Below are 23,462 nucleotides of genomic sequence, written 5' to 3' on the forward strand. Positions count from 1 at the left end.
GAAGACAAGTGGCAGACATGAAATAAGGCTCAGCAACGCGACAAAAATGAAGCTCAGCAGCTTTGCATTTCAATAAAAACTGTGTTTCATAATTTTTGTTTTTACCAGGTCTTTGATTGTATAATAAAAATTGTCTTTGTTGTTTCACAACTCTGCATCATGCAAAAACTCCGTGTAAATACAGAATTTGGGCACAGACTTCGACACTCTGGGAATCTCAGCTTTGATTTTAAAAAAATGTTTCTAGTTCTTAAAGCAGTGAGGATAGCTTTGCAGATGTAGCGGAGAAACCCCAATGGAACCTCAGCAGCCAAGGCGGAAGGAGCCTACTTTCTAGCACGAGGAACAGGATTTAAGGTATGCATGCTTTCCTCATGTAACAGCAGAATGAAGGAAGTGAATAAATTCACACAACAGATCATAATTCAGCTTTTCTTGGCATTACCTTTGTACAGAATCAATATTTCAGTCTTGGCCCAGGTATGAAAATTGAGAGCATCGCAAGAGCCCTTAGAATAAAAAATCATGGTTCCTCCCTAGCTGCTGCTTGGTTATCATAACACAGTGTAACAAAAGATAGTATCACCAGGGCAAACATTACACAGTTAGAAATCTAAACAACCATGAAAATAACAGGAGTAATCTGGTTATTGTCACAGCAGGACCTGAGTGCAATCAGTACTCTCATCTGTGATTTCCTAAAACTGGTATTCTAAGGGATACTGCCTATAGCAGTTGAGGTAGAACACAGCTGTCTTGACTATTCTCCATGAAATTCTCTAATCCTTCAAAACCATCCAAGTTGGCGACCTTCACTACATCTTGTGGGAGTGACTATCGAGTTTATCCATGTGCTGTGTAAAGTAGTATTTTCTTCCAACATTCAGCTTCACTGAATGGACCATAAGTTCTAGTAATATGAGAGAGGAAGGAAAAACTTTTTCCTACCCACTTTTCTCCACATCATGCATAATTTTATATGACTCCATAATTTCCCCTGCTTGCCTTTTCTCTAAGTTAAAAAGCAACCTTGCCTCAGGAGAGCTGCTCCAAACCCTTGATCATTTTGACTGCCCTTTTCTGAAACTTTTCAAGCTTTATAGGAGAGGGGGGAAATCTGTAGTCATGGACACTTATAAGCATCGAGTTCTCATTTGTTCCCACTCTCAATGACCCTGGACCCCAAGGTCTAAGGCAAACACCAATGGATCCTCCAGCAATGGCTCCCTTGCTACCGTCTGCTGCTCTGCAATCTCACTGCATCCCTCCTTCTTTTCTCTCTGTAGGCTTCCCCCTTTCACCTCCTTGCCTCTGCATCAAAGGAGCCTTTTTGTTAAGTGCACTGCATAAGTCCCAGCTGCTTGATTCAGGCTATCCAAAGCCTACTTTCACTGCTGGCCCCACTGCATCTCATTCCGTCCAATAAATTTCAGTAGATTGATTTACACGACCTTCCCATTTCATACATGCTCGCTTTCATCAGTCACCCCTTTGATCATAGTTTAACAATCCAGTATACCTGGACGCAGCTTCAGCTGCCTGCCCTTTCCTCGTAGTCAGCTTTGCTAGTGCACTGCACTGGCAAACATGGAAAGCTCGTCTTTGCCTGAATTCCCTTGAGGGCCAGAGAGAGAAAATTGAATTTATTTTAGAGCATGCCAACAATCCAGGGAAGGTCAGTTTCACTGTAATCTATCATGCGTCTCCATGGAGATGGAAGCAACCCAGCCCTCTCTAGAGGAGTGACTTTCATCATTACACTCTTTACAAAGCTCATTATCTCCACATGTGAAGTGTGGAGGAATGAATGAATGAGTACATAGTGCTTAGCAAAGGCAATATTCAACAGCCATTTTACTATATATCTTGTTTTTCTTACAGCTCAGATCCAGCCCAGAACACCCCTTTTATTATTGAAGCAATTAGAAAACCAAAGCTACCTTGTAGCTCATTTTTTGCAACTAAGATTAGCTAACCCAGACTACTGTCCAGTTGTGCTAGATAGTGCTCATATATACATTCAAAACTAGACACAGTTTCCCACACTATTATATGCGATTCTTTTCTCTATTGTGCTTGCTGTAACTAAAATGTGAGAATGGACAGAGAGCTGAAAAGGTGAGCTAAAGTACATATAAATAGCTAAAAGCATAGAGAAAGGAACATGATTTTTTTATCGTGACAAAAAGGTGGGCATCCAGTATAATTCTTCCACATTAAAAAGGTAACATTCAACATGGATTCCCTTTTTGTAAAAGACAATTCCTAGGGTACTACAGTAATTTTTACACACACACACACAGTGAAAGAAGATCTAGATAAAAGCACTAGGATGCCTTTTTGCTGTATTAAGCACAGGCATACAACCATTCCTTTTACACGAAGACCCCCACTATCATATGATGGCATAGCAATTTGAAATTCCCATCTTGTGTCAGCTATCAACACATGTAAACAACAACCACTGAGGGGCAGAAATGGGAATTAACTGGTGATCATTAATTCCTAATTATATCCCTCTTCAGTTCTATCAATAAAGGGGAGACTATTAGAAAAACCAACCCTTGTGAAGGCTGCTTACTATAAACAGAAAAGAGAGAGAGAGAGAGAGATCCATTTGAGAGTGAATTTGCCATCTGCTGAATGTGCAAGGCCAGACCATTTTCTTCACACATGAAATGACAGCAGTAATTGCACATTGATGTAGGCCATCATGCACTTTGTATGACAGCACAGAGTAAACACAGCACAAGATACTTCTTTTGCTTGCCTTGTTTGCTGTGGATATTGTTTAATGAAGAATTTTTACATGGCTGTATCCACAATATTTCTGCAATGCCTTTTCTGTATTTTCATTGAGCTGCATTAGCCACCGAATCTGCAATGATGTCAAATATTCTGGTAAAAGGACAACTGGTTTTTTTGTCTAAATTGTACTAATTTCCATGGTTATCTCTTTTGCCGTAAAACAATCCTAAGAAATAAAGGGCATTTTGTAATCTTAATAAAATAACTTCAGTTGCAATGAAAAGCTCAATGTTTGCTCCATTTTGAGTTGGTAAACTCATGATGAACAGCAGCTACAGCCATTTTCTAAAACACAAAACCTGCCTGCATGTTTTGATCTGAAGTATCACCAATTTTACCCATACACCATTCATTTAGTACATCTCACAGGCAAATAAATCGAACTCAATGAAATGTCCATTTCAATGGGTGCACATAGTGCCCTTTTCAGTGACTTGCTCATGTTTACACAGGCTGTATACATACTTCAACCATCCAAGTGCTGCAGTTTGTGGTTTTCTAAAAGCACCTTTGTAGACATTGCTTTGCAATTGTTCATGGAGGAAGTCTGGTAGCATAGGCTGCACAGGTTCATCATATTGCTTAGTGTATCACACAGACAACACCATGACTAACTTCTCTCTCATTTTTTGCAAGGTGCTGTATATATATGCTCCCTCCCCTTTCAATGGCCACCACACTCCTAACAAAAACCTTGCTAGTTATTAATGTTTGATGCTTTATTTATTATTATTAATGCTAAACATTATTGTTTGACATTTTATTATGTTTTTATGTGTGTTGGAAGCTGCCCAGAGTGGCTGGGGCAACCCAGCCAGATGGGCGGGTATAAATGCTAACATTTGTTGTATCAGAAGTCTGGTAGCACAGGTTGTGCAAGCAGAGTAAGTTTTATTGCACTCAGTGCATGCCCATGGGCTTCCTTCCCTTGTACAATGCAGGTAACTTCTTGACGACTTCTCTCAGGGAGAGGATGCAAGGCAGTCTGGGCTGTATCCAGCTCTGAGTGTGACTAACATTGGATACAACCCTCTGTTTATGTCCAGAGATGTTTACCCCCTTGTACCACGCTTGACCGTGCACAGAGGCTGCCTGTTCTGGTGCCATGCACACAGCTTATAATTACAGTGGTACCTCGGGTTAAGTACTTAATTCATTCTGGAGGTCCATTCTTAACCTGAAACTGTTCTTAACCTGAAGCACCACTTTAACTAATGGGGCCTCCCACTGCCACCGTGCTGCTGGAGCATGATTTCTGTTCTCATCCTGAAGCAAAGTTCTTAACCCGAGGTACTATTTCTGGGTTAGCGGAGTCTGTAACCTGAAGCGTATGTAACCTGAAGTGTATGTAACCCGAGGTACCACTGTACTAATTATAATGTATGTTTTATTGCAAGGCACTCAAGACATGGTCTGCTCAGTTTTATGAAACAAAGAAAGAAAGAAAGAAAGAAAGAAAGAAAGAAAGAAAGAAAGAAAGAAAGAACGAACGAACCCAGGCCTCCAATATATGTGCTCCCCGTTACAACAATTAATTTCATTTGAGTCATTGTGGGTTTTTAAAGGGCAACGTATAGTGATATTTTGTTAAAGGGCAACACAAAAAATGGACACATCTTGAATTTGTTGAACTGCCAACATAAGCAGTCAGAAAATATATATCTTGGTGAAAAAAGTTTATAGGGATTGCAACATTATGTTGATCCAACCTTTGAGATTTTGATAAACTGGAAGGATTACTTTAAAAATAATAAATGCTATGGTGGAAGCCAGTACCTTTCCAACTGTGCTTGAGTACAGAAGAGAAAGAGTTGATGGCAGCTGTTTCCACCCATCCTTTTAAAGAGTAAAGCAGCAGTGAAACTTCTGTGACTCTCTAAAGACTCAAATATCAGCATACTGATACACATGAGAAAAATTATTTTCAAAGCCTAACTTGATTGTCTTTGAGGTGGTATGAAACACCAGATGACTCAGATACCTCTTCTACTGAAAGGTGCTTTCAAAATACCAAAAAAACCTATACCAACTATATAGGAATGACAATGTTATACGCTAAGCAAAAACTGCTTATGTGGAAGACAGTGCAGTGCAGTCAATCCATATAGTCTCATGCTTATTTCACACATATGTGCCACTACCAGGCTTGGTGAATGCACATATATAGGTAGGTTACAGAGCAGAAGGCTAAGACATTTAGGTCAGAGGTAGTCAACCTTTTTATACCTACCGCCCACTAATCCATCTTTCTTGATGGTAAAATTTTCTTAACTGCCCACCAGTGCTCAATGGGAGGAGGATTCAGCTTGTGCCATAGAACCCCCTACTGCCCACCTAGAATCCACTAGTGGGTGGTAGGCACCAGGTTGACAACCCCTGGTTTAGGTTATTGTTTTTCAAAATACTGCTTTAAATGAGACTTTGTAATGCAGGTCTTGTTACATTAAAACTACTGTTTTGGCCTACGGTTTCCCTTATACTGTACAATGTTAGCTTTTGCTCTTGTAATCAGTACTGCAGACATTGCTGCTGCTCATCTTGAATCTCTGTGCAAGACTTCTCCACATTAAAGCAAAATGAAGCACACCTATGCACCACCAGCTTGCAGCAGCAAGGGAATTACCCTTTGGCACCAGGGGAAAACAGGTGGGTATTTTGAAAGAAGTGCATTGCTGTCTGGATGGATAAGGCAGATACTTCAGAGGCTTTATTCTACAGCAGGGGTGGGGAACATGTGGCCCTCCTGGTGTACTTTGACTCCAGTACCCACCATCTCTTACCATTAGCCAAGCCGGTTGGGACTAAGGACAACAACAACTGGAGGGCACCAGGTTCCCCAATCCTGGTGTACAGCAAGCCTCTCAAACCTTAACATAAAATGTGTGACACCCATTGAGATTATCAATGCCAACAATCAAGGTCTAAGCATTATGATCCGCCCAGACTAGTTTTACTTAGACCTCAGAAAGTGACCTCTCTTTTAGCAGTAGCAGCTTTGAGAGCTCCACTTGAATAGGCACTTGCTCTGGGATCAGCAGTGTCTCTGTCCCATACGTTAGCACTTCACTAGTACAGTGGTACCCTGGGATTACAGACACTTCAGGTTACAGACGCTTCAGGTTACAGACTCCGCTAACCCAGAAATAGTACCTTGGGTTAAGAACTTTGCTTCAGGATGAGAACAGAAATTGCGCGGCGGTGGCACTGCTGCAGCGGGAGGCCCCATTAGCTAAAGTGGTGCTTCAGGTTAAGAACAGTTTCAGGTTAAGAACAGACCTCCAGAATGAATTAAGTTCTCAACCCGAGGTACCACTGTATTTTAGGAGCAGAGGCTGCAGTGTAGAAAGGACTCAGGTTCAGGGCACAGTAGGAGAGAATAATAATTTTCACAATCAAAAATTTGATGGGAGGATTTTTCAGGGCTACTTCTCTCATCATAGATCCAAGAACCATCGAGCAGTATTTAAATATGCTCATCTTATGGAGATTCCTCGTTCCCTGAACCATCCCCATATTCATGTATCCTGTGAATCCCCATTCTAAAAGTACTTAACATGCACAGCATAATATTCAGGAAAGCATTACAGGATTATACCTTTGGCCCTGCTGAATTGTGTCCCGTCCCCCCCTCCCCCCGAGAAATGTCCATCTTCCTTTGCTGAAAAAGGCCCCCTGCTTCCAACCTAAGCACAGAGCTGGCACTTCCCTAAGGGTGCCTATGCGAATTCCACTCTGCTTTTTAGAGCCTAACATGGCTCTGCGGGAATAAATGGCAAAGACTATTTTAGCTTCTCTGATAAGCAGGCAGAACTGAACACACAGGTAGAAAATCCATAGGGGAGGCAAGAGGCATTTTTACTTAATTGGTTCTGAGAGGAGATGCACATTTAAAAGCAGAGGGAAGTGTTCACTAGGTGGTCCTTCCTTACAAGCTTTTGATAACAAGATGGATTGGAGACAGACAAAACCTAGCAGGAAATCTCTTAATGCAATCATGTGAACCAAAGTAGTACAAAGTGTTATGGGCTGTTCTATCTGGGTGTCTGTTGTTTTAAAAAACCTTTGAAGAGACATTACTATTACTCAATCTAAGAGAGTTCTGACACTCTACTTGACAATGTTATAATGCAATCATGACCTATCATTCAGCTATATTCTGAATAATTTAAGAGATCTATTCCTTGCTATCAGTATCCCAAAGCTCAGCTCCCCAAAAGCAGCTAGACTTGGTGAAAACATCTCAAGTCTGTCTTTGTTGATGGTTTGGTTTTCACCTAGATGAACTGCTCTTTGATTTGGTATGCTTTGGTTCCTTTTCTTTGGTACATCTACTCATTCCTGCTGCTACTTCTGTTATTTTGCATACCAGGCGTCATTCTGTACAATTTGGGTTATTGTTTTTATTATCATTTCCCTATGATATGTTTGCTCTTTTTCTTTTGACTACCTCCTGCTTTTATTTGTATTGCTATGTACAGATAAAAATGTTTGCCTGTCTTTGGAATGCTGAGAAGGGATAATGGTCACTAACTAGAACCTCAGTCACAAATTACACTGTGTCCATTTTTGATCTCCAAACTGTTTTCCCCTCCAAGTCTCATTCTCCACAAACTTCAGAAGGATTCACCTACAGTCAGTGGCAGAGCTTCATGCTCTGGCACCGGGGGCATGGCTGGTGCATGTCCCAGGGGTGTGGTGCACTGCCCGTGGGGCATGGCGTGCTGCCTGCCGGGGTGTGGCGCCCAGCGCAGGGGGGAGGAGCCACGATGGCACCCCACCGGGATCGTGGTGCTGGGGCGGTGCACTCCCCCTGCCCCACCTCTTTCTCCGCCAGTGCCAACAGTTTGTTGAATAAAATGTCCTCTCAATCAATGTAGAGAACAGGGTAATTTTTGAGATGGTACTTGATGTAGAATGACTCCTAAAGAAAGTCTCGCCAAAAATGACAACAGCACCAGAAAGTCCTTTTCCACCAAGGCAAAGACAGGAGACTACTTCAGAACTCAGTGTGCATGTTGAAGGGATGACAACAGTATCTGGTAAGGTCTAAAGGCCCAGTCTCAGATATAGTCTTGGTTAAAACGAGGGACAATTATTTTGTGATTTTTCTTAAAAGACTCACAACTGCTATAGGAATGCTGTCTGTCTGTCTGTCTGTCTAATCTAATCTAATCTAATCTAGTTGCTTTATCTTGCCCAAGGCAGGCCAAAGGCCTGGTTATAGAGGAATACTTTTGTTTGGTGCCTAAAGATATATAATGATGGCACCAGGCAACTCCCCCCTGTCCTAAGACAGGACAAATAGTATGCCCCCTCCCCTTCTAAAGAAATGAGTGTCCATTATTATGCCTACCTACTATGCAAGGTCATTTGCTTACAACAGTTATCACACAGTGCATAAAATTAGAGATTTAGCCCAAAATGTTAGTGCTCTTAAGGAACTTTTTTTTTAACCTTTATACTAAATATGCAGTTTTCTTGCTTCAAAGCAGCCTTATATTTATGCTTTCATCTGGTAGCAATAGGTAAGAAGGAATGGATGCAGGTGAGTGAGTGGGCTGCTGTAAGACAGGCAGAGTGCTTCATTCCTCTTCTGCATCCAGTAGAAACCAAAATTCACTCTTCCACAGGCTAAAGCAGGGGTGCAACTCTCTGCATCCTATAGCAAACTAGTAAAGTTTATGATAGGATAATGTTTGTGAACTTATTTGCAAGGCTGCTTTAAAGTTCTGCCCTAGTTTCATTTCAGCAATACAAGAATATTTGTATTGGTTGTGTCACATTCAACGAACTTGTTGCCCCCTCTGCTCTTCCCATGTCCCCCTATGTCCTCACCAAATTTACTTTGAATTTGAACATAGGGTGAGGAGAGGAATCATTCAATCAAACATGTGAAAATACTTGTGCTGATGGAATGATCTCCTTAGCACTATGATGAATATCACCCTTTATCAATGTGGTGTTTTTAAACTTCTGTTTTCCCATTCATTAGTGAATTAAATAGATGTGAACAGGAATGCAGAGTGTTCTATAAAATGAAACCAAGCCCATGCTTGCCTCTTGGGAGTACGTAGTCCAAACCACTGACTAACTGTGCTTACAAGGTCACTGAATATTTCCACAACGCTGTATCAGGTATGGGGTGAGAACTACCGGAGTCACCCAACTTTAAAAATAAAACCTTCGAAAGGAAGATGTTTCATTGTTATTCAGTAGTTTTCCTGCCTAACATACCCTCAAGCCAGGGGCACTGCTGAACCAATAACTCCATGCTGCTAAGCAATACTAAACTGAAACAGCAAGATTACAACTGTGGAAATCTGTCAAAACATCTGCTGCTCAAGAAATCTAGCTATGTACCTTAAAACAAAATCAAACATCTTATGCTGTAATGGCAATGTAGCTTCAACCAGAACATTTTTGTTTCTTAGCTGGCTCAATTAAATTTAAATTCAGACTTTTGCATATTAGCAAATTGCAGCCTACCTTAAGAGAAGATGGCTATAAAATAGCACCACATAGAGACCAGCATAAATTACTAAAAACTTGTGTGTGCATTTGAAAGGAAGTTACATACTAATTAAAAATAACAGCCACTCATCTTTCTTATTGTGATGCAGTACATGGAATGTTTGGGGATATTTCTGCAGTGTGCGTTACAGTGTGAATTATGGGATTAGTGTTCAATCAACCAACATAGATGTCAGCTGTTCAGTATACATTTGACTCCTCAAATTATGATACTTATTTTGCCTCAGTGCTTTATAATCTGTGGTTTTCTAGCATCCCACTCTAGAGGAATCTCTCCCATATTGGTTATTCTGTATTCCTGTGAGTCTGCCACGGAACCTCAGTATCTTAGAGCATTAGTGGCCACATCTACTGAAAATGATTAATGGTCCTCAAAACATTCCCTAGAATATACTCAACAGTCCCCTGCATTGCACAATACAAATGGGGAGATCAGTAGAGGTGGCCATAATTGCCTTTTGTGAAAAGCACTGCTTTATGACTGCCTTAATACCCCTTGAACTGATCCAGTGCCTAATGTTGCTGGATGTACAGCTCAGACCATAACATCTCTATTTTTCTACAACCAAATCAAAGCAGACACTTGGAAATGTGACCCGCCCTGAGATTTTGTGGTAAAGGGCGGTATATAAATTTTAATAACAACAATGCCAAGCTTTTCCCATGCCATCCAGGCTATACACCTGTGTCCCACAGAGAGACTCCTCCTCCAATAAAATAGTATTTATCTTTCAAGGAGCATGACTTCTTAGTATTAAATAATTCAGTTCTTGTAAATTTCAAAAGTGTCTTAAGAAATGATAGCAATAGGAGACTACTGGAACTACAATTTGCAGTGTATATCCCTATCTGTATGTTCAAAGTATTAGGCACATCATCTGTCACTCCTTTTCTCCTAAGTGGATATTGAAACCTTTCTAATTCCATTCATGCAAAACTGATTTTATCATCTCGTTATGCCACTACAATGGTGGAAATCTCCCATTATTCCTTCTGGTTTGTACTGGGATTTCCATTTCCTCTCCTCCCCCATGTGCCCCCAAAATCTGCTCTGGAGGGTTCCTCAAACCTACAGAGCTGATTTTGAGGGTGCATAGGGGTTTGGAGGGGACAGAAGAGGAAGTGGATAGGGTAGGGTCAAGTATATTCCCTATAGTCACAAGGCATCAGCGGACAGCATCGTAGTGAGCCAAGTAAAACAAAAAATAAGAACAGAATTGGAGTACAAGTCATTTCCCATAACCATGAGAAGTAAAACTTTCATTCCTAGTATGTCCTTCTTGCATCCCCTCCTAACTGCAGTTTAACTAACATGAACCCTAGTTGCTAGCATCCTGAGATATTGTATGCTTGAAAAGTGTGAAGTGAACCAAAGCTGACAGTTGAAAGTTTATATTTGATTCATCAGAAGCTTTGGGGCAAACAAATGCTTGTAAAGTGACAGTTAATTTTTTTACCCTTCATTTACACCAGTGACATATGACAATCCTTAGTTGATCACCACTGTAGCATTGCCAATATTACAAAATATATTGAACAAAAATGAAACAACCGTACTGATTCAGATTTATTCTGGGTTTGTGAATTTTAGTCATGCCTCCAAGTGCTGTTTTTTTTTTAAGTAACGAGTGGTCAATTGATAACCCTTCAACACATATTATTCCTTCCAAGTGTGAGTCTCCAGAATTTTCAAGCTACATATTAGTAGGAAGGACATGAGAAAGAAAGCATTTGTTATTGGCCTTGGGATATCTTGGAACAGGGAACTATGAACATACATATGCTTCTCATATGGGAAATGATCTACTGTGAGGGCAAAACTATTTCCCCAGAGACTGCATATGGTTGTGCCTTAAATATAGCATGTTATGTTTCAGAAGAGGAGTATTTCTTATTTCTATAGCAGATGGAAAGGAAGTGTAAGGAATATATAAAACCAGCATGCAGAGACATGTCCACAATAACATTCCACTTTTTCAGAATGCAGCTAAAACATAACATTCTCTTGTATGCAAGTTACCTCTGCAATTATTATTGTTATTGTTATTATTCATTTCATTTCTATACTGCTTTGCATTTTAAAGAAAAAACCCTCAAAGCAGTTTACAACCTACATTAAGGTGTCAAATAAAACAATACAGAATAATAGGAAACAAAAATATTATCTTAAAGATTTCAAAATAAAACATTTCAAAGGAGGTAAAATACAGAATGCACATCTAATGCAGCAAACAAAAAATATCTTAAACATTTCAAAAGAAAACATTACTAAAGGAAGTCAAAGAAAATGCACATTTAAAGCAGCATAAGTAGCAAGAGAGTAAGATATCACAAGCCTAGAACAAGCTGCTTTTGCTGCCAATCCTGCCAATGGTAGTGCATGACAGGTGGTGGCTGTGGCAGCTTGGGCTCAATGACCTGGGTCTGCATTAAGAGACAGCCAATTATTGATTAATTCAAAGAATTCAAGTATTTAAAAAATGCATTGGACATGATCTGTATGCATGCCTTAGGACTTGGGCATGACCAATAGCTAGTTAGTTAGAATTATTGTACCCTTGTTTCAAACTGTTTTTTGAAACATACTTGAGTTTAAAAAGCAGCTAATTGTGTTGCATGTGGGCCAGTGGCAGCTGTTCAATGAGAAAAATCCCACAAACAACCACAAATAGTCTATTCCAACACATTGTTTCTCAGCAGATTTTGATTCGCATATTTATATTATGAGAAGGCAGACACAGCCATGAGGCCTAAGAAATGCAGGAAGGTTAAGAGTCAGTAGTGTAAATTTAATTCAAAACAGGATCAGTGCGGGTTGAAAAGCAGATTACTTCTGTGAAACGTATCATTGCTAATATAGGAAAAGTCTAGGGCTTCAGGCTAACTTGGTAACATACATTATATAATTTCGCTTCTATCTGACAGGTTTTTGGATAATATGCTGGGGTCTTACAAAAGAAGACAGGGAAATTTCTAATCTTGAGGTCAAAATGTATGGGACAATGAAAATGCACATGCCACTTAGCAAACTTTTTATTAAACTTCTGTAAGCAGCAGTATTTCCCCACCACCAAAGCTGCTGGTTTCCCCTTTGTGAAACACACCCATGCTTCTCTTATCAGGACAAATGGCTTAAGGGAGAAAACAATTTTATTCAGTGAAAATTGTGTAGTTTTGCCCTGATTTTGGCTATAAAGGAATGGCTTGTACACAAGTTAATCGAGATCTCCCTATAGAAACCATGCTCTCCCTCTCTGGTAGAAGGCAAATAGTCTTAGGTTATTGCTCTCTACACAGACTCTGCACATTTAATTTAGACAAGATGGGGTAGGCATTTATGCTATTGTATCCAGTGTTTCTATGGCTCTAAATTCGACTGCTGAATGTAAGAAAGGGGGGAATACCATGAACAAGTGAGCCTGGTAACGATCACTGCAGGCTAATCAGACTTGACAGTAAATTGCATTTAGTCAAATTAATGTCAGAACTTCAAATTATTTGCAAACATCCCGTACTTTAATGCCCTCAATTTTTACCTCATTCCTCCAATTAAAAAATGAAGCCAGAGGAGCCTAGGGCACTACATGAGGAGAGCAGATTTGCTTCTGACAAAGTCTCACTGAATCATTGTTGCACGCAACACTTTTATGGGAAGTTCAGTAGCAGAAAGGGGAAGAGGCAAAAAGTAAAGAAACAAAAATGTAATGGCTTAATGTACCTAAAGAAATATGTAAAGGGATGGACTTGTGTTGGGATGTGGTACATATTACCCCTCCCATCATGAACTCAGAACTGTTTCTAGTATGCTGATTTTGGTAAACTCAAATAGCAGCTGTTACCTGTTCCTAATAACGAAAAACAGTGCCAAACATTCATTCTCTACCCATGAAGGTTATTATTTTTTCACTTGGCTTTAAGGAGTACATTGATGTACAAAAAGCCTCCACCATGCACACTGAACTAGATCCTAATTTAAGTTTATAATTTCAGCTATTACCACTATTAACTACATTTACACCCTGTCTTTCCCCCAAGAAGCTTAAGGTAGCACACATTGTTACCCTCTAATTTTCTTCTCAAAACACCCAGTTTAAAGTCCAATGCTCTAATCACCATACTACAGTTAGATTGCATAATAAGGACAGTGCTACAGTTTTTTTTTGGGGGGGGGAGGGATAACCTCTGAGTGAAAAGCAAGGAAAATACAATCTTCATGTTTACTACAGGTTTGACCAATAGGCGCCTAGCCACTGAGGCGCAAATAAGTCACAGTATGGCTTATTATGTCATGTGAACCCAGACCATAAATTGTTTGTTTCAAACAAGCCATGAGCAGTAAGCCAGAAACAAACCAAGAACAAACCTACTATATATTGAACATACGCAGATGACTGAATATAAAGAAAGCAAGGGGATTTATATTTTAACTACACCGTGGCTGCTTCATCCAGAGCTTTTATATATGTGCCACCCATAAACTTGCCTTGTCAAGTTCCAATAGCAGTACCAGTCCTAACAGGTGTTACTGTGGGATTAGAATTTTGACTGCATAAAGGCTGGTGTGACATTGTCCAATGTGGTGCACTGTGTGTGTGTGTTAAAAAACCTGAGTTGTCTTTGTACATTTCATAATATTTTATTTTTGTTTTTAAAAAACTATTATCAGTATAATCACTAAACTGTATACCAATATACAACTTGTAAAGAGGCTGCCTCAGGTTGTCCATTAAATCAATGATCAGAGATAGTGACATGTTACTGAATTAATGCAGCCCAATCTTGTAACCTCCTGTTATCAAACAACTGCATGTAGCATTGCTTAGCAGCTAACAGCACTAAGCTAGAGAATGAAAGAATCTGAATTCCATTACTGTCTCTACCCAAACAAAATATGCCATTTCGGGAGTAGTGGCTTTTCACAGAAAAATGTAGGCAGACTCCAGTTCTAATGTTCTGTAGCTATTCTCTTCCAAGCTGTATGCCACTTGTTCAAAAATGAATTATCTAGGGTGAAATGCATAGAAAAGTATACAAAATGTATATATTATGAAGGTAAAGCTTACATATGGAAAATCCATACAGAAATGCATGGAATTTAAATGCAAAATTCTGATGATGTCTTTTTTTTTTATTAAAAAAAAACAGCAGAAAAGGGATGAAACAAACTTAAGATTGAAAGCATGCTAAACTGACACATAAGAGAAATAGGCACACCTTGAATCAAGCCTGGAAGGGAACATACAACCAGGGCAGATCAAGCAGTATTGGAGTAATATGCTCTGACCGACCTGTTCCAATAAATAACCTGGAGGTGGTGTTTTGTACCAGCTGAAGGTTCTGGACACGTTTCAAGGGCAGCCCCATGAGCATGTTACAGTAGTCAAGGCTGAAGGTGACCAGAACACACCTGATTGTGGTGAATTTTAAGTGAATTGCTCTTTTGAAGTGGATCACAGAGAGAGAAATGCAAGCTGTAAATTATTTTTGGGTGTCATAGCAATTCCCATATATAGTGATTATTTTGTTACATGCAATCATGATACTTATTTGGTAATCTTTCTATTTACCACCAACTTCTGTTTACCACCAACTTGGTCCTTGTCTGGACATGAAAAGTGGCAAATTGGAAGGGCAGCAGACAGTACTTATCCATATCCTTATCTAAAACAGAAGTGTTCAAAGTAAGTTTCTACAGAAACCAGAAGGTTGCACAGCCATGCTTCCTTCAGTCCAGTGTAGATCCCAGGTGTCAGCAGCCAGGGCTAGTGCCTACATGCTATTTGGTTTCTAAGGAAGGAAGTTGTGATGGCTGAGGCAGAAATGGCAACTTCCAGGTCCTCTTTTTGAAAAAGAGTTTGCAAAGGTACTTCTTCCAAACAGGAGGACAGAGGAAGCCTAGTGTTTCACCTTTCCATCTCATCTCCAGAGTCTAATCACACCACTTCCTACACACATCATGCATGATTGTGAGTCCCCACTTGTCTATCATACGCCCAACACCCTATTTACATGTATTAGCTATAGCTTTCACAACATGACATCTTTTCTCAACCACCATATCAGCACTTATTTTGGAAACTGTTTTCCCCACAACAGATGAATAACTCTTAATTTGAGTATATTCACGAGGAAGCCAATAAAGTAGGAACTTTAAACAGAACATGAAAAGCATTTGTCCAGCTCTGGCAAAATGCATTTCACACTAATATTACTTTCAATGCCTGAGATATTTGATCCTGTCTGAGGAAAGCTATTTCTGATGCTTTTTTTTTTTTAAAGAAAAACACAACTGGACAGCATCAGGAAGGTATGTGTGCGTGTGCTTCACCTAATTTACCTTCTTCCATAAAGCAGGACATATATTTCAAGCACTTATCCAGCTTTTCTTTGAAAATTTACAACAGAAGATTATACATCCTCTTCAGACATCTTGCCCCATTGCTGAGCTATTGATATAGTTCTAAGCAGTAAGAAAAATTGTGCAGTATCTTGGATAGTTCAACCCAGAATCTCACATCATTCAGCCTACGTTCTATTTTTAAAAACCCCAACTTAATTTTTATTATTGCTAAAGCAATTAGCCTAATAGTCTACCTGGCAAAGTGCAACCCATTACCTAACATGCGTTGCTAGCCTCTGTGACAGTGAGATTTAATGCAACCCTTTTGATCTGTGCCAATCCTTAAGAACCATATAAGCTCACAAACGCATTATTCAGTTTAACAAAAATCTGAAAAATCTGTGTTGGCAAAATAAGAAATGAAGCAACAGATTTTTTCTAGAGAATTCTGTCCCAACTGGCTTATGCTGTCTGAACCCTTTGTGAAACCTAATAAGTAGTTTTGGACTATGAACTATGTAGTTAACATGCATATGCTTAGATTCTGGACCAGGAAAAAGAAACTGACTTTCAAAAGTGAACTCCTTTTGTTGCAGCTTAATTCAGTTATGAAAACCAAAAGCCAGATGTGAAAACTACTAACACTGATGAGGAAAATAAGGGGGGTAGCATTTATGATTCTTCACTTTCTTATTTGGCTAAAACTTAAATCTGTTAAGCATGTATATATTGTAACAGATAATGGAAGAATTATGAACTAAGCTGTTACTGAAAAAGGTACCCTTAAAGGCATCACTATGAAAGAAAAAATGGATTGCAACAACCACTTTAAAATAGGTGCAGCAGCAATGTTAGGCTTTCTTGTGAACATCAAACTGCTCTGGAAGGTAGAGAACAGAGTTGCAGTGATTCAATCCCTGAAATGTGTTCTTTAAAGTCAGAAAATACTATAAATGAAAATCAGAATTGGAATGATGCCCTTTATAGGTTGAACGAGCCATCCATGGAACTCAACTAAAACTCTAAAGAGAAACATATTCTGTTGCTTCCAAGAAATGTAGAAACTTGCACAGGGATCATACCATAAAAATTTAATCTTACAATCCTTGAGGAAGAGATCACTTTAAACGAAGTGCAGCATGCAAACATGCTACTCTTGCTACACAAAGAAGCAGTTGCAATCCTTACACTTCTTCTACCAAAAGCAAAAGGAGAGTATTTGTAACTCAAAATATCCCAACGAAAGAATGTAACCAACATCCATTTTTCTGTCATGACTACACAGCCCTTTATTTGGGGTTATATACCATGTACTATATGGGAGCTGTCCAGGGTATTGAAAGTAATTATGGGTATGGAAAGGGCTTAGGGAAGATTCTCATGTCACTGTTCTATTTTCTGAAATTGATTATTCTGTAATAAAGAGCACTGCAGCAAGAAAAATGGTCACACAAGTACATGGTTCCTAATGTGCGCAAAAGTTACATCTGACACCCCATTCTTATTCAGCTGTGTAACCTCATGAACAACTATACAAGAATCTGCCTTTAGGTCAGATAAGCTGCATCAAGTATTTGGGTTCAAAACTTCCCACTTCAGAAAGATCCTTAAAAAGGAAATGCAGAATAGCCCAAAGCTTGGAGCACTTCTTAACAGAACTAATATGGTAATACAATATATTACTTTCTTCTGTAGCCAGGAGTTTAAAAGTAGCATGTTAACTGCCAAAAATTAATAAACCATACACTTAGCAGTGCTTTGTTTATTAAAATATTTAACATGTATTTATGTCTGCCAACATCCATTAAGACACGAATATATTGCCACATTATTCTTTCAGAAGAGGTATCTAAAATATGCTGGAGAAAGTTATCTAATCATTTGCACTGGATGGGACTAAGATAGTAAATTGGTTCTCTTTCTTTTGTTAAATTGGTTCTCTTTCTTTTGAAACTACTGGATATGGGCATTGTGACAGTCATTGTTTATAAGAAAAATGCCTGGCAAATGTATCCAGGTTCCTTTTATTTCATTTTCCTGCTTTGTAAAATATAAAGTATAATTTCCTAAAAATTCAAGGTGGCAGCAATAATGGAGTCCCAATAAAGACAGGTGTGGTCTTAAGTCTGAAATAGAGGGAATTTAAATTTTAAATGCTTGTAAGAGGATTAGAAGGAGCAATTATAAATAAGTTGTCCCCTAAATACATTCCCCCTGACAGTATGAATGATACTAACAGTTTGTATAGGTGTTATTAATTCCAATCATCCACCACTTACAGAATAGTCATTAACTGTAAACAGTTAATATTTTGTTAATCTTCCTAAATCTAACTCTTAGTGAAGGCTACACCTTTAAGTGAACAAATAAACACTACTCTGATTATTTAAGAAAAGCACTACCTGAAGTTGTTAACCCTAACGAGATTTTGTGAAAGACTAAAGCCTAGTCCACTTTGATAGCTAAAAGATTTGAGTTGTCTCCATTTCAAAAGAAATTTTACTTGTTTTGCATGGCTAGTGTTTTAACATGTTCAGGAAGGGATATCTGACCAGTTTTCAAACTCTGGACCTGCAGGGAATTCTGAAATTAGATACTGACCTTTCCTGAAAAATCAGCAAAGTGAACAGAGAGACATTCCTATGCTCAAGCTTTTTTAAGCAATTCAAAATCCTTTGCATCTGCCTTTAGGAAGGTGGAGACTGACAAAAAAGTCTACTGTGATTAAGGATTTGCAAATGTGTGGTTTACATTTTCTATGAAAATGGACCAAAGGGTGATAACCCATCATTTTTGGATGCTGAACCTTTGCTTCTTCCATAAAACGACTTCTTAAAGGAAGTTGGCATGTTAATAATTCAAACTCAGCAAGGATCCCCTTGGTAAGGATCTATTCCTTCCTAGTGCTGATGAATGATTGAGCCTAATTTAGCTAAGTGCTGACAGGGCCAACTAATGTTCAGCAACAATGACTGCATAAACAGTGTTGTGCTTTAAGAAGCTAAGTGATATGAATACCAAGGCAAGGATACTACACCTATTATGTAATTTAACCAGAATGGCCAAAGCTTATTCTGTTTTGAACTGTCCTGTCCATAGATATCAGGAAGTATTGGGAACGGGTTCTTAAACAAAAAACAAAAACAAAATAGTTGAGATCCATCCTACATATGTGAAATGGGTTAGAGAGGAAAGCACAGGAGTTTGCTTCTGCAATACTTAGTATAGAATGCATCTTTACCAGCTGAAGCAGCAGCATTTAAACAAGCCCCCAAATATACATTCATATGCAATCATTCCAGCAAGATAATCTCTAGCCTGCAGGTTGCTGAAAATGTTCAAGGAGTTAACAACTGCAGAAAGAATTCAAACATTTTTCTGTCGTTCATTTCCATCTGAAGCTGGTAGCTCAACTCTCAAAGTAAGACTAAGCTACTACCCAGGTGTCAACACAGCTTCAGTTTAACCCTTCATCTAGAAAAGCTTTCTTGATGTTCTTTCTATGAGTTTGGGATTTTTATGAATTCATAGGAGAACCTGAACAACCCCCCCCCAAAAAATGATTTTTTCTGTGCTATGTCCGTACTCATCCAGACAATCAAAAGAATTCAGCCTTGCCTTTCATGTGTTTAATTTGATCTGACAGTGCTGCATAAACTGCTTTATCTGAGATCCAAATAATGCAAATATATATCTGTATTGTACAAAACAAGTTTCAATTTGCTTTCCAAAAGGTAAGCTCTGCAAGTCCCAATAAAACCTTGTAACTTTTTCCAACAAAGCTACTTACCAGGAAGCGAACATCATCAAAGCCATTGAGAAGCAGTTTGCTCTCATACTGCTGTAAGCCGATGGACTCCAGCCACTCCCCAACACTCTGCTCCAGCATCCGTGAACCTGACGAGAGAGGAATCGGCAGACGCTTGAAAAAGGAAAACCCATTAAGGCGGTAGCAGCGGCACTCTGAGGAAGACAGGTGGCATTGCCACATCATAGTCATTACCATAAAGAAGCCAAACCAAGGCCAGAGTACAACAATTAGCTGACAGACAGTTCCTCTTCTGTACACAAACCATGAACAATAAGCTTCTGTCCTGTTCAAACTAGAGCGTTAATCGGTCTCCCGGTTATACTCAAACAAACTCTGAATCCAAGCTGTTTAGAACCATTCCTGGGGCCAAGGCATCACATGCACTGATTTTCTGGCTCAAGTGTGCTCCTCGCCAGGCAAAAGCATCCCAAACCTCACAAGACTCCTGGGTCAGCTCCTTGTTTCATCTGAGGGGGCTGAAAACTTTCCAAGGCAACATTCCAAGCCAAGGCTACAGGCACGAGAGACAAGAGAGGGCCAGCTCACAAATAAACACAGCCCAGCAGATGCTTGCATCCATGCAACTTCAGATGCATTACCTTGTACAACAGGCCAGTAAGGAAGACTGTTAGCACTGGAGGTGCAAAGCAGTTAGAGAGAAAATACATCTTCATGCAGCTGAGAGAGACAAACAGACACGATGGGTGTTCAGAAAAGCAGCAGCAGCCAGATTAGTGAACAGCTGTCCAAAGGAAGACATGCAAGACAAATAAAAACAAAAACAAAAAAGACAAACTGCAGTAGAAGAATAAAGATTTATACTTTTTTTCCCCCAACAGTCCCGGAACAGGCAAACCATGGTACGGGCTTTTCTTTGTTATTTTATTATAAGGAGTGGAAGCATGAGGGACAACAAGCCTGAGCTTGGAAGTCCTGCCACTGTCATTTTATCATCTATCCAGATGCATGACATCCTGACAGCCGGTATTGACTGATCTGGGCTGGGAACCAGCGTCAACATCTAAACTGGAACAAATAAGTATACCGGAGCATCCAGTCTGAGCAAAAAGATAAATGGTCAGCTCATTTTCCACCCAACATGCCTGCTCCTGCCAGTTCTTTGTTGACTTGTATTTGCCCGTCCTTCATTTTCTTCCACTAAAGGCAAGTACTACCTTCAAATTCCTTACTGAGATAATGAACAGCTTTCAGAACAAAGCATCTTAGCTCGTTGGTTTAAGGGGGTGAGGAAAGCCAAGCAAGATGAACACGCCCCCTCCCCTTTTCTCCGCAGCAGATAGGGTTAGATATGTCCTGGCACCTCCTTTCAGCTGGTTAGTCAGAAATAAATTCTTCCAAGAGCCCCGTAGAAGCTATATGGAACGCCTCTTCTTCCCTCCACACATCAGAGGAGAGTCTAGGAACTTGTTACTTTCCCTGTGCAGAACTGGTGATATTTGATGAAGCAAGGAAAGTTCAGAGCCCACGTCTTTGCAGTCCTCAGAGGAATTGCTATGCAAGTCACGCAGAATTTTCTCAGTCTTCCTAGCATGTCCGTCACTGAAGGGCATTTGCAAAATATTGATGAGGACACCGGGGTTGCAGTCTTTGAACCCTGTGGTTATCAGAAGTTCTGAACATCCTAAACTAGCCTCCACCCCTTTCTTTCCAGACTGCCTACACAATGCAGTGCTGGCTATTATCTGAACAATCGAGGGGTTAGAGATCCTGTTACGCTGGCCTTCAGAAAAGATCCTCTGTTAAGCAAGTCAGTGTTAATGAGTGCTCGGGAGCTGGCCAGCCTTCTTAATGCATACTGCAGCACAAGGGATGCAGCACTCACAAAAGATTTCCTCCTCCCTTCTCTGACAAAGCCTGGGCAAAGGGACAGCATCTATATCCCCAAATTCCAAGCAGCAGGCTCTTGCTAGCCAGAGATTCTTTCCTTATCCAGGGCTGATTCCTTTCTACTCCATAAGCAGGCAAAAGGACTCTGGTATTTTCCCAGGCAAGCATGTGTCCCTTTCAGAGAGCTGCAGCAGACTGCTTTGTCTAAAGGCAGCAAGCTCCACACTTGCAACGTCTCTCGCTCTCTCACTGGCTGTTCCCTCCCCTCCCCTAGTGCTCACACCCCTCCCAGCAGAAGCAGTGATCAGGTTTCAGAACAGAAGCTGGCAAGGGAGAGAGAAATAAGACGGCAGCTTTGCAATATTCAAATTGCAATTTCAAAATTTGTTTGATTACCCTGAGCCATGTGGTGTGGTTTTTCAGCATAAAACGGATACAGTATGTGGGGATTAATTTATCAGACGTGAGCTGAGATTTTCAGATACTGAAAGGTAAGCATGACTGAAGGGAGTCAGACCAATTGGAAACAAACATATTACACCAGCTTTCTATATGCCTGCATGTAGCATTTGCTTCGTCTTGGATTATTAAAGATGCTTTGCCTTCACGGATCTGATCAGATACTGTAGTTATTACACCAAAGGCAACTTTTGTGAAGCTACTGGGGAACAGAATTGCCATTGTGGGGGGATGAATAAGTCAAGTTACTAAACCCCCTCATAATTATTTGGGAGAAGCAGTGTACAAAGGCCCTGAAAGTTTTTAGCTTGGATGTTCAAAAACCAGAGCCAGAATATACGCAAAGGCCCTAAACAGCGTTTTTGTAGTAAGTATAGTTTCCAACACCTAACTATTGGAATATAAAGTCAAAATCAAAACACAACTCCATTTCAAGTTTGAGAGTCTGAAGAAATTGTTTATGTTGTGATACTGATGAAGACAGTTTCATAGTTTTCCACTTAAGTCTAAAGTGTTTTGCATTTGCATAGCATGGCAAAAGAGAATTAAGCTAGAATTTGCCAGTTGGAACTAGTTTGCCAAATGAAATTATCCTCCCTCCTCATGCACTGTTCTGGGGGTTCTCCCATCCACCCCAAGCCAATTTTGGAGATGCTGTGTGGAAAGCCCTGTTGCCCAAGCAGAAGCCCTTGCATAGGGCTTCTGCTAAAAGAATCCTACCCTCTGTGTTTAACTAGGGACAGCTCACTCAGGCAGCACCAAAACATTTTGGCCACCAGGAAGGCTATTACATTAGTTTAACCCTGAGCACCTTAGATTTGGTAGCAGTTTATTATAATGGGATTGCAACCCTCTGGCTGCAAAGCAAAATGACCTTGATAATCAAGACTGTACCTTCATGTTTGTACATCACTATAAGACTATGGCTACTGGAGAAACCACTCATTCATTTTGGGCATGTGCCTAGACATAAACAGACAGTATCTTGATACATGGTCTGCATTAGAGAATGCATTTAGTGCATTTAATGCAAACTTGAGTGCTAAATTGAAAACATATCAACTACAGCCACCAAGAAAAGGCTAGACCAGGGGCTCTCAAACTTTCCACCCCCAGGGCCTGCTTCAGATAGCTGAAAATTACTGAGGTCCACCAGTTACAAAATGGTGGGGCAGGGGCAGAGCCCATCTCAAAATGGTGGCAGATAGAGGCAGTTTGGCATAATCAGGTGGCAATTACTGACATCATTTTCTACAAATATATCATCCATCTTTGGAAATTGCTAAATTATTTGTCACAGCATTTTCACTGCAGTGAGGTGTTTCATAGCTCAGGTTTCCTCAAGCTAAGCACAGACATTTGCTCTGGAGGTATTGTGACAGTCTCCTCGTTTTAGGTAGAATTTGCTGATCCAGAGGCTCTACATGAAGAAGACTTACTCTTTTATATTTCCCCACATCTCACCTCCACATGCCTCTATTTTTAGTCATGTCCTGTAATTTCTTCTCCAATTCTGCTTTCACACTCAACTGGACCTTAACCCCACCCCTAACCTCCGCATGCCAACTTCTTCCTGGTCCTCTTTCATTCATCCCTCCTATAACAGCTCTCTTCTTTTATCCCTTTCCTTTCTATTCCCATTTTATTTATTATTAATATTCATTA

The 23,462-nt window shown here is 39.9% G+C and overlaps 1 protein-coding gene and 1 long non-coding RNA gene across 13 annotated transcripts in view; one reads left to right on the forward strand and one right to left on the reverse strand.

Annotated features, from left to right (window-relative positions):
- LOC308479371 (ankyrin repeat and SAM domain-containing protein 1A-like) overlaps positions 1 to 23,462 on the reverse strand; it is a 112,629-nt gene that overhangs the window by 16,139 nt on the left and 73,028 nt on the right. For all 12 annotated transcript variants that reach the window (XM_081010011.1, XM_081010008.1, XM_081010004.1 and 9 more), the window contains one exon: positions 19,470 to 19,576. In XM_081010011.1, the coding sequence (XP_080866137.1) occupies positions 19,470 to 19,576 (107 nt within the window). The remainder of the gene's footprint in view (positions 1 to 19,469; positions 19,577 to 23,462) is intronic.
- On the forward strand, positions 3 to 15,449 carry LOC308479471. Its single transcript, XR_013987690.1, has 3 exons — positions 3 to 357; positions 5,321 to 5,454; positions 14,956 to 15,449. It is a non-coding gene; the product is annotated as an uncharacterized lncRNA (long non-coding RNA).

Source organism: Podarcis pityusensis (genome assembly GCF_964106645.2).
Source record: "Podarcis pityusensis genome assembly, chromosome: 6".
Lineage (NCBI taxonomy): Eukaryota > Metazoa > Chordata > Lepidosauria > Squamata > Lacertidae > Podarcis > Podarcis pityusensis.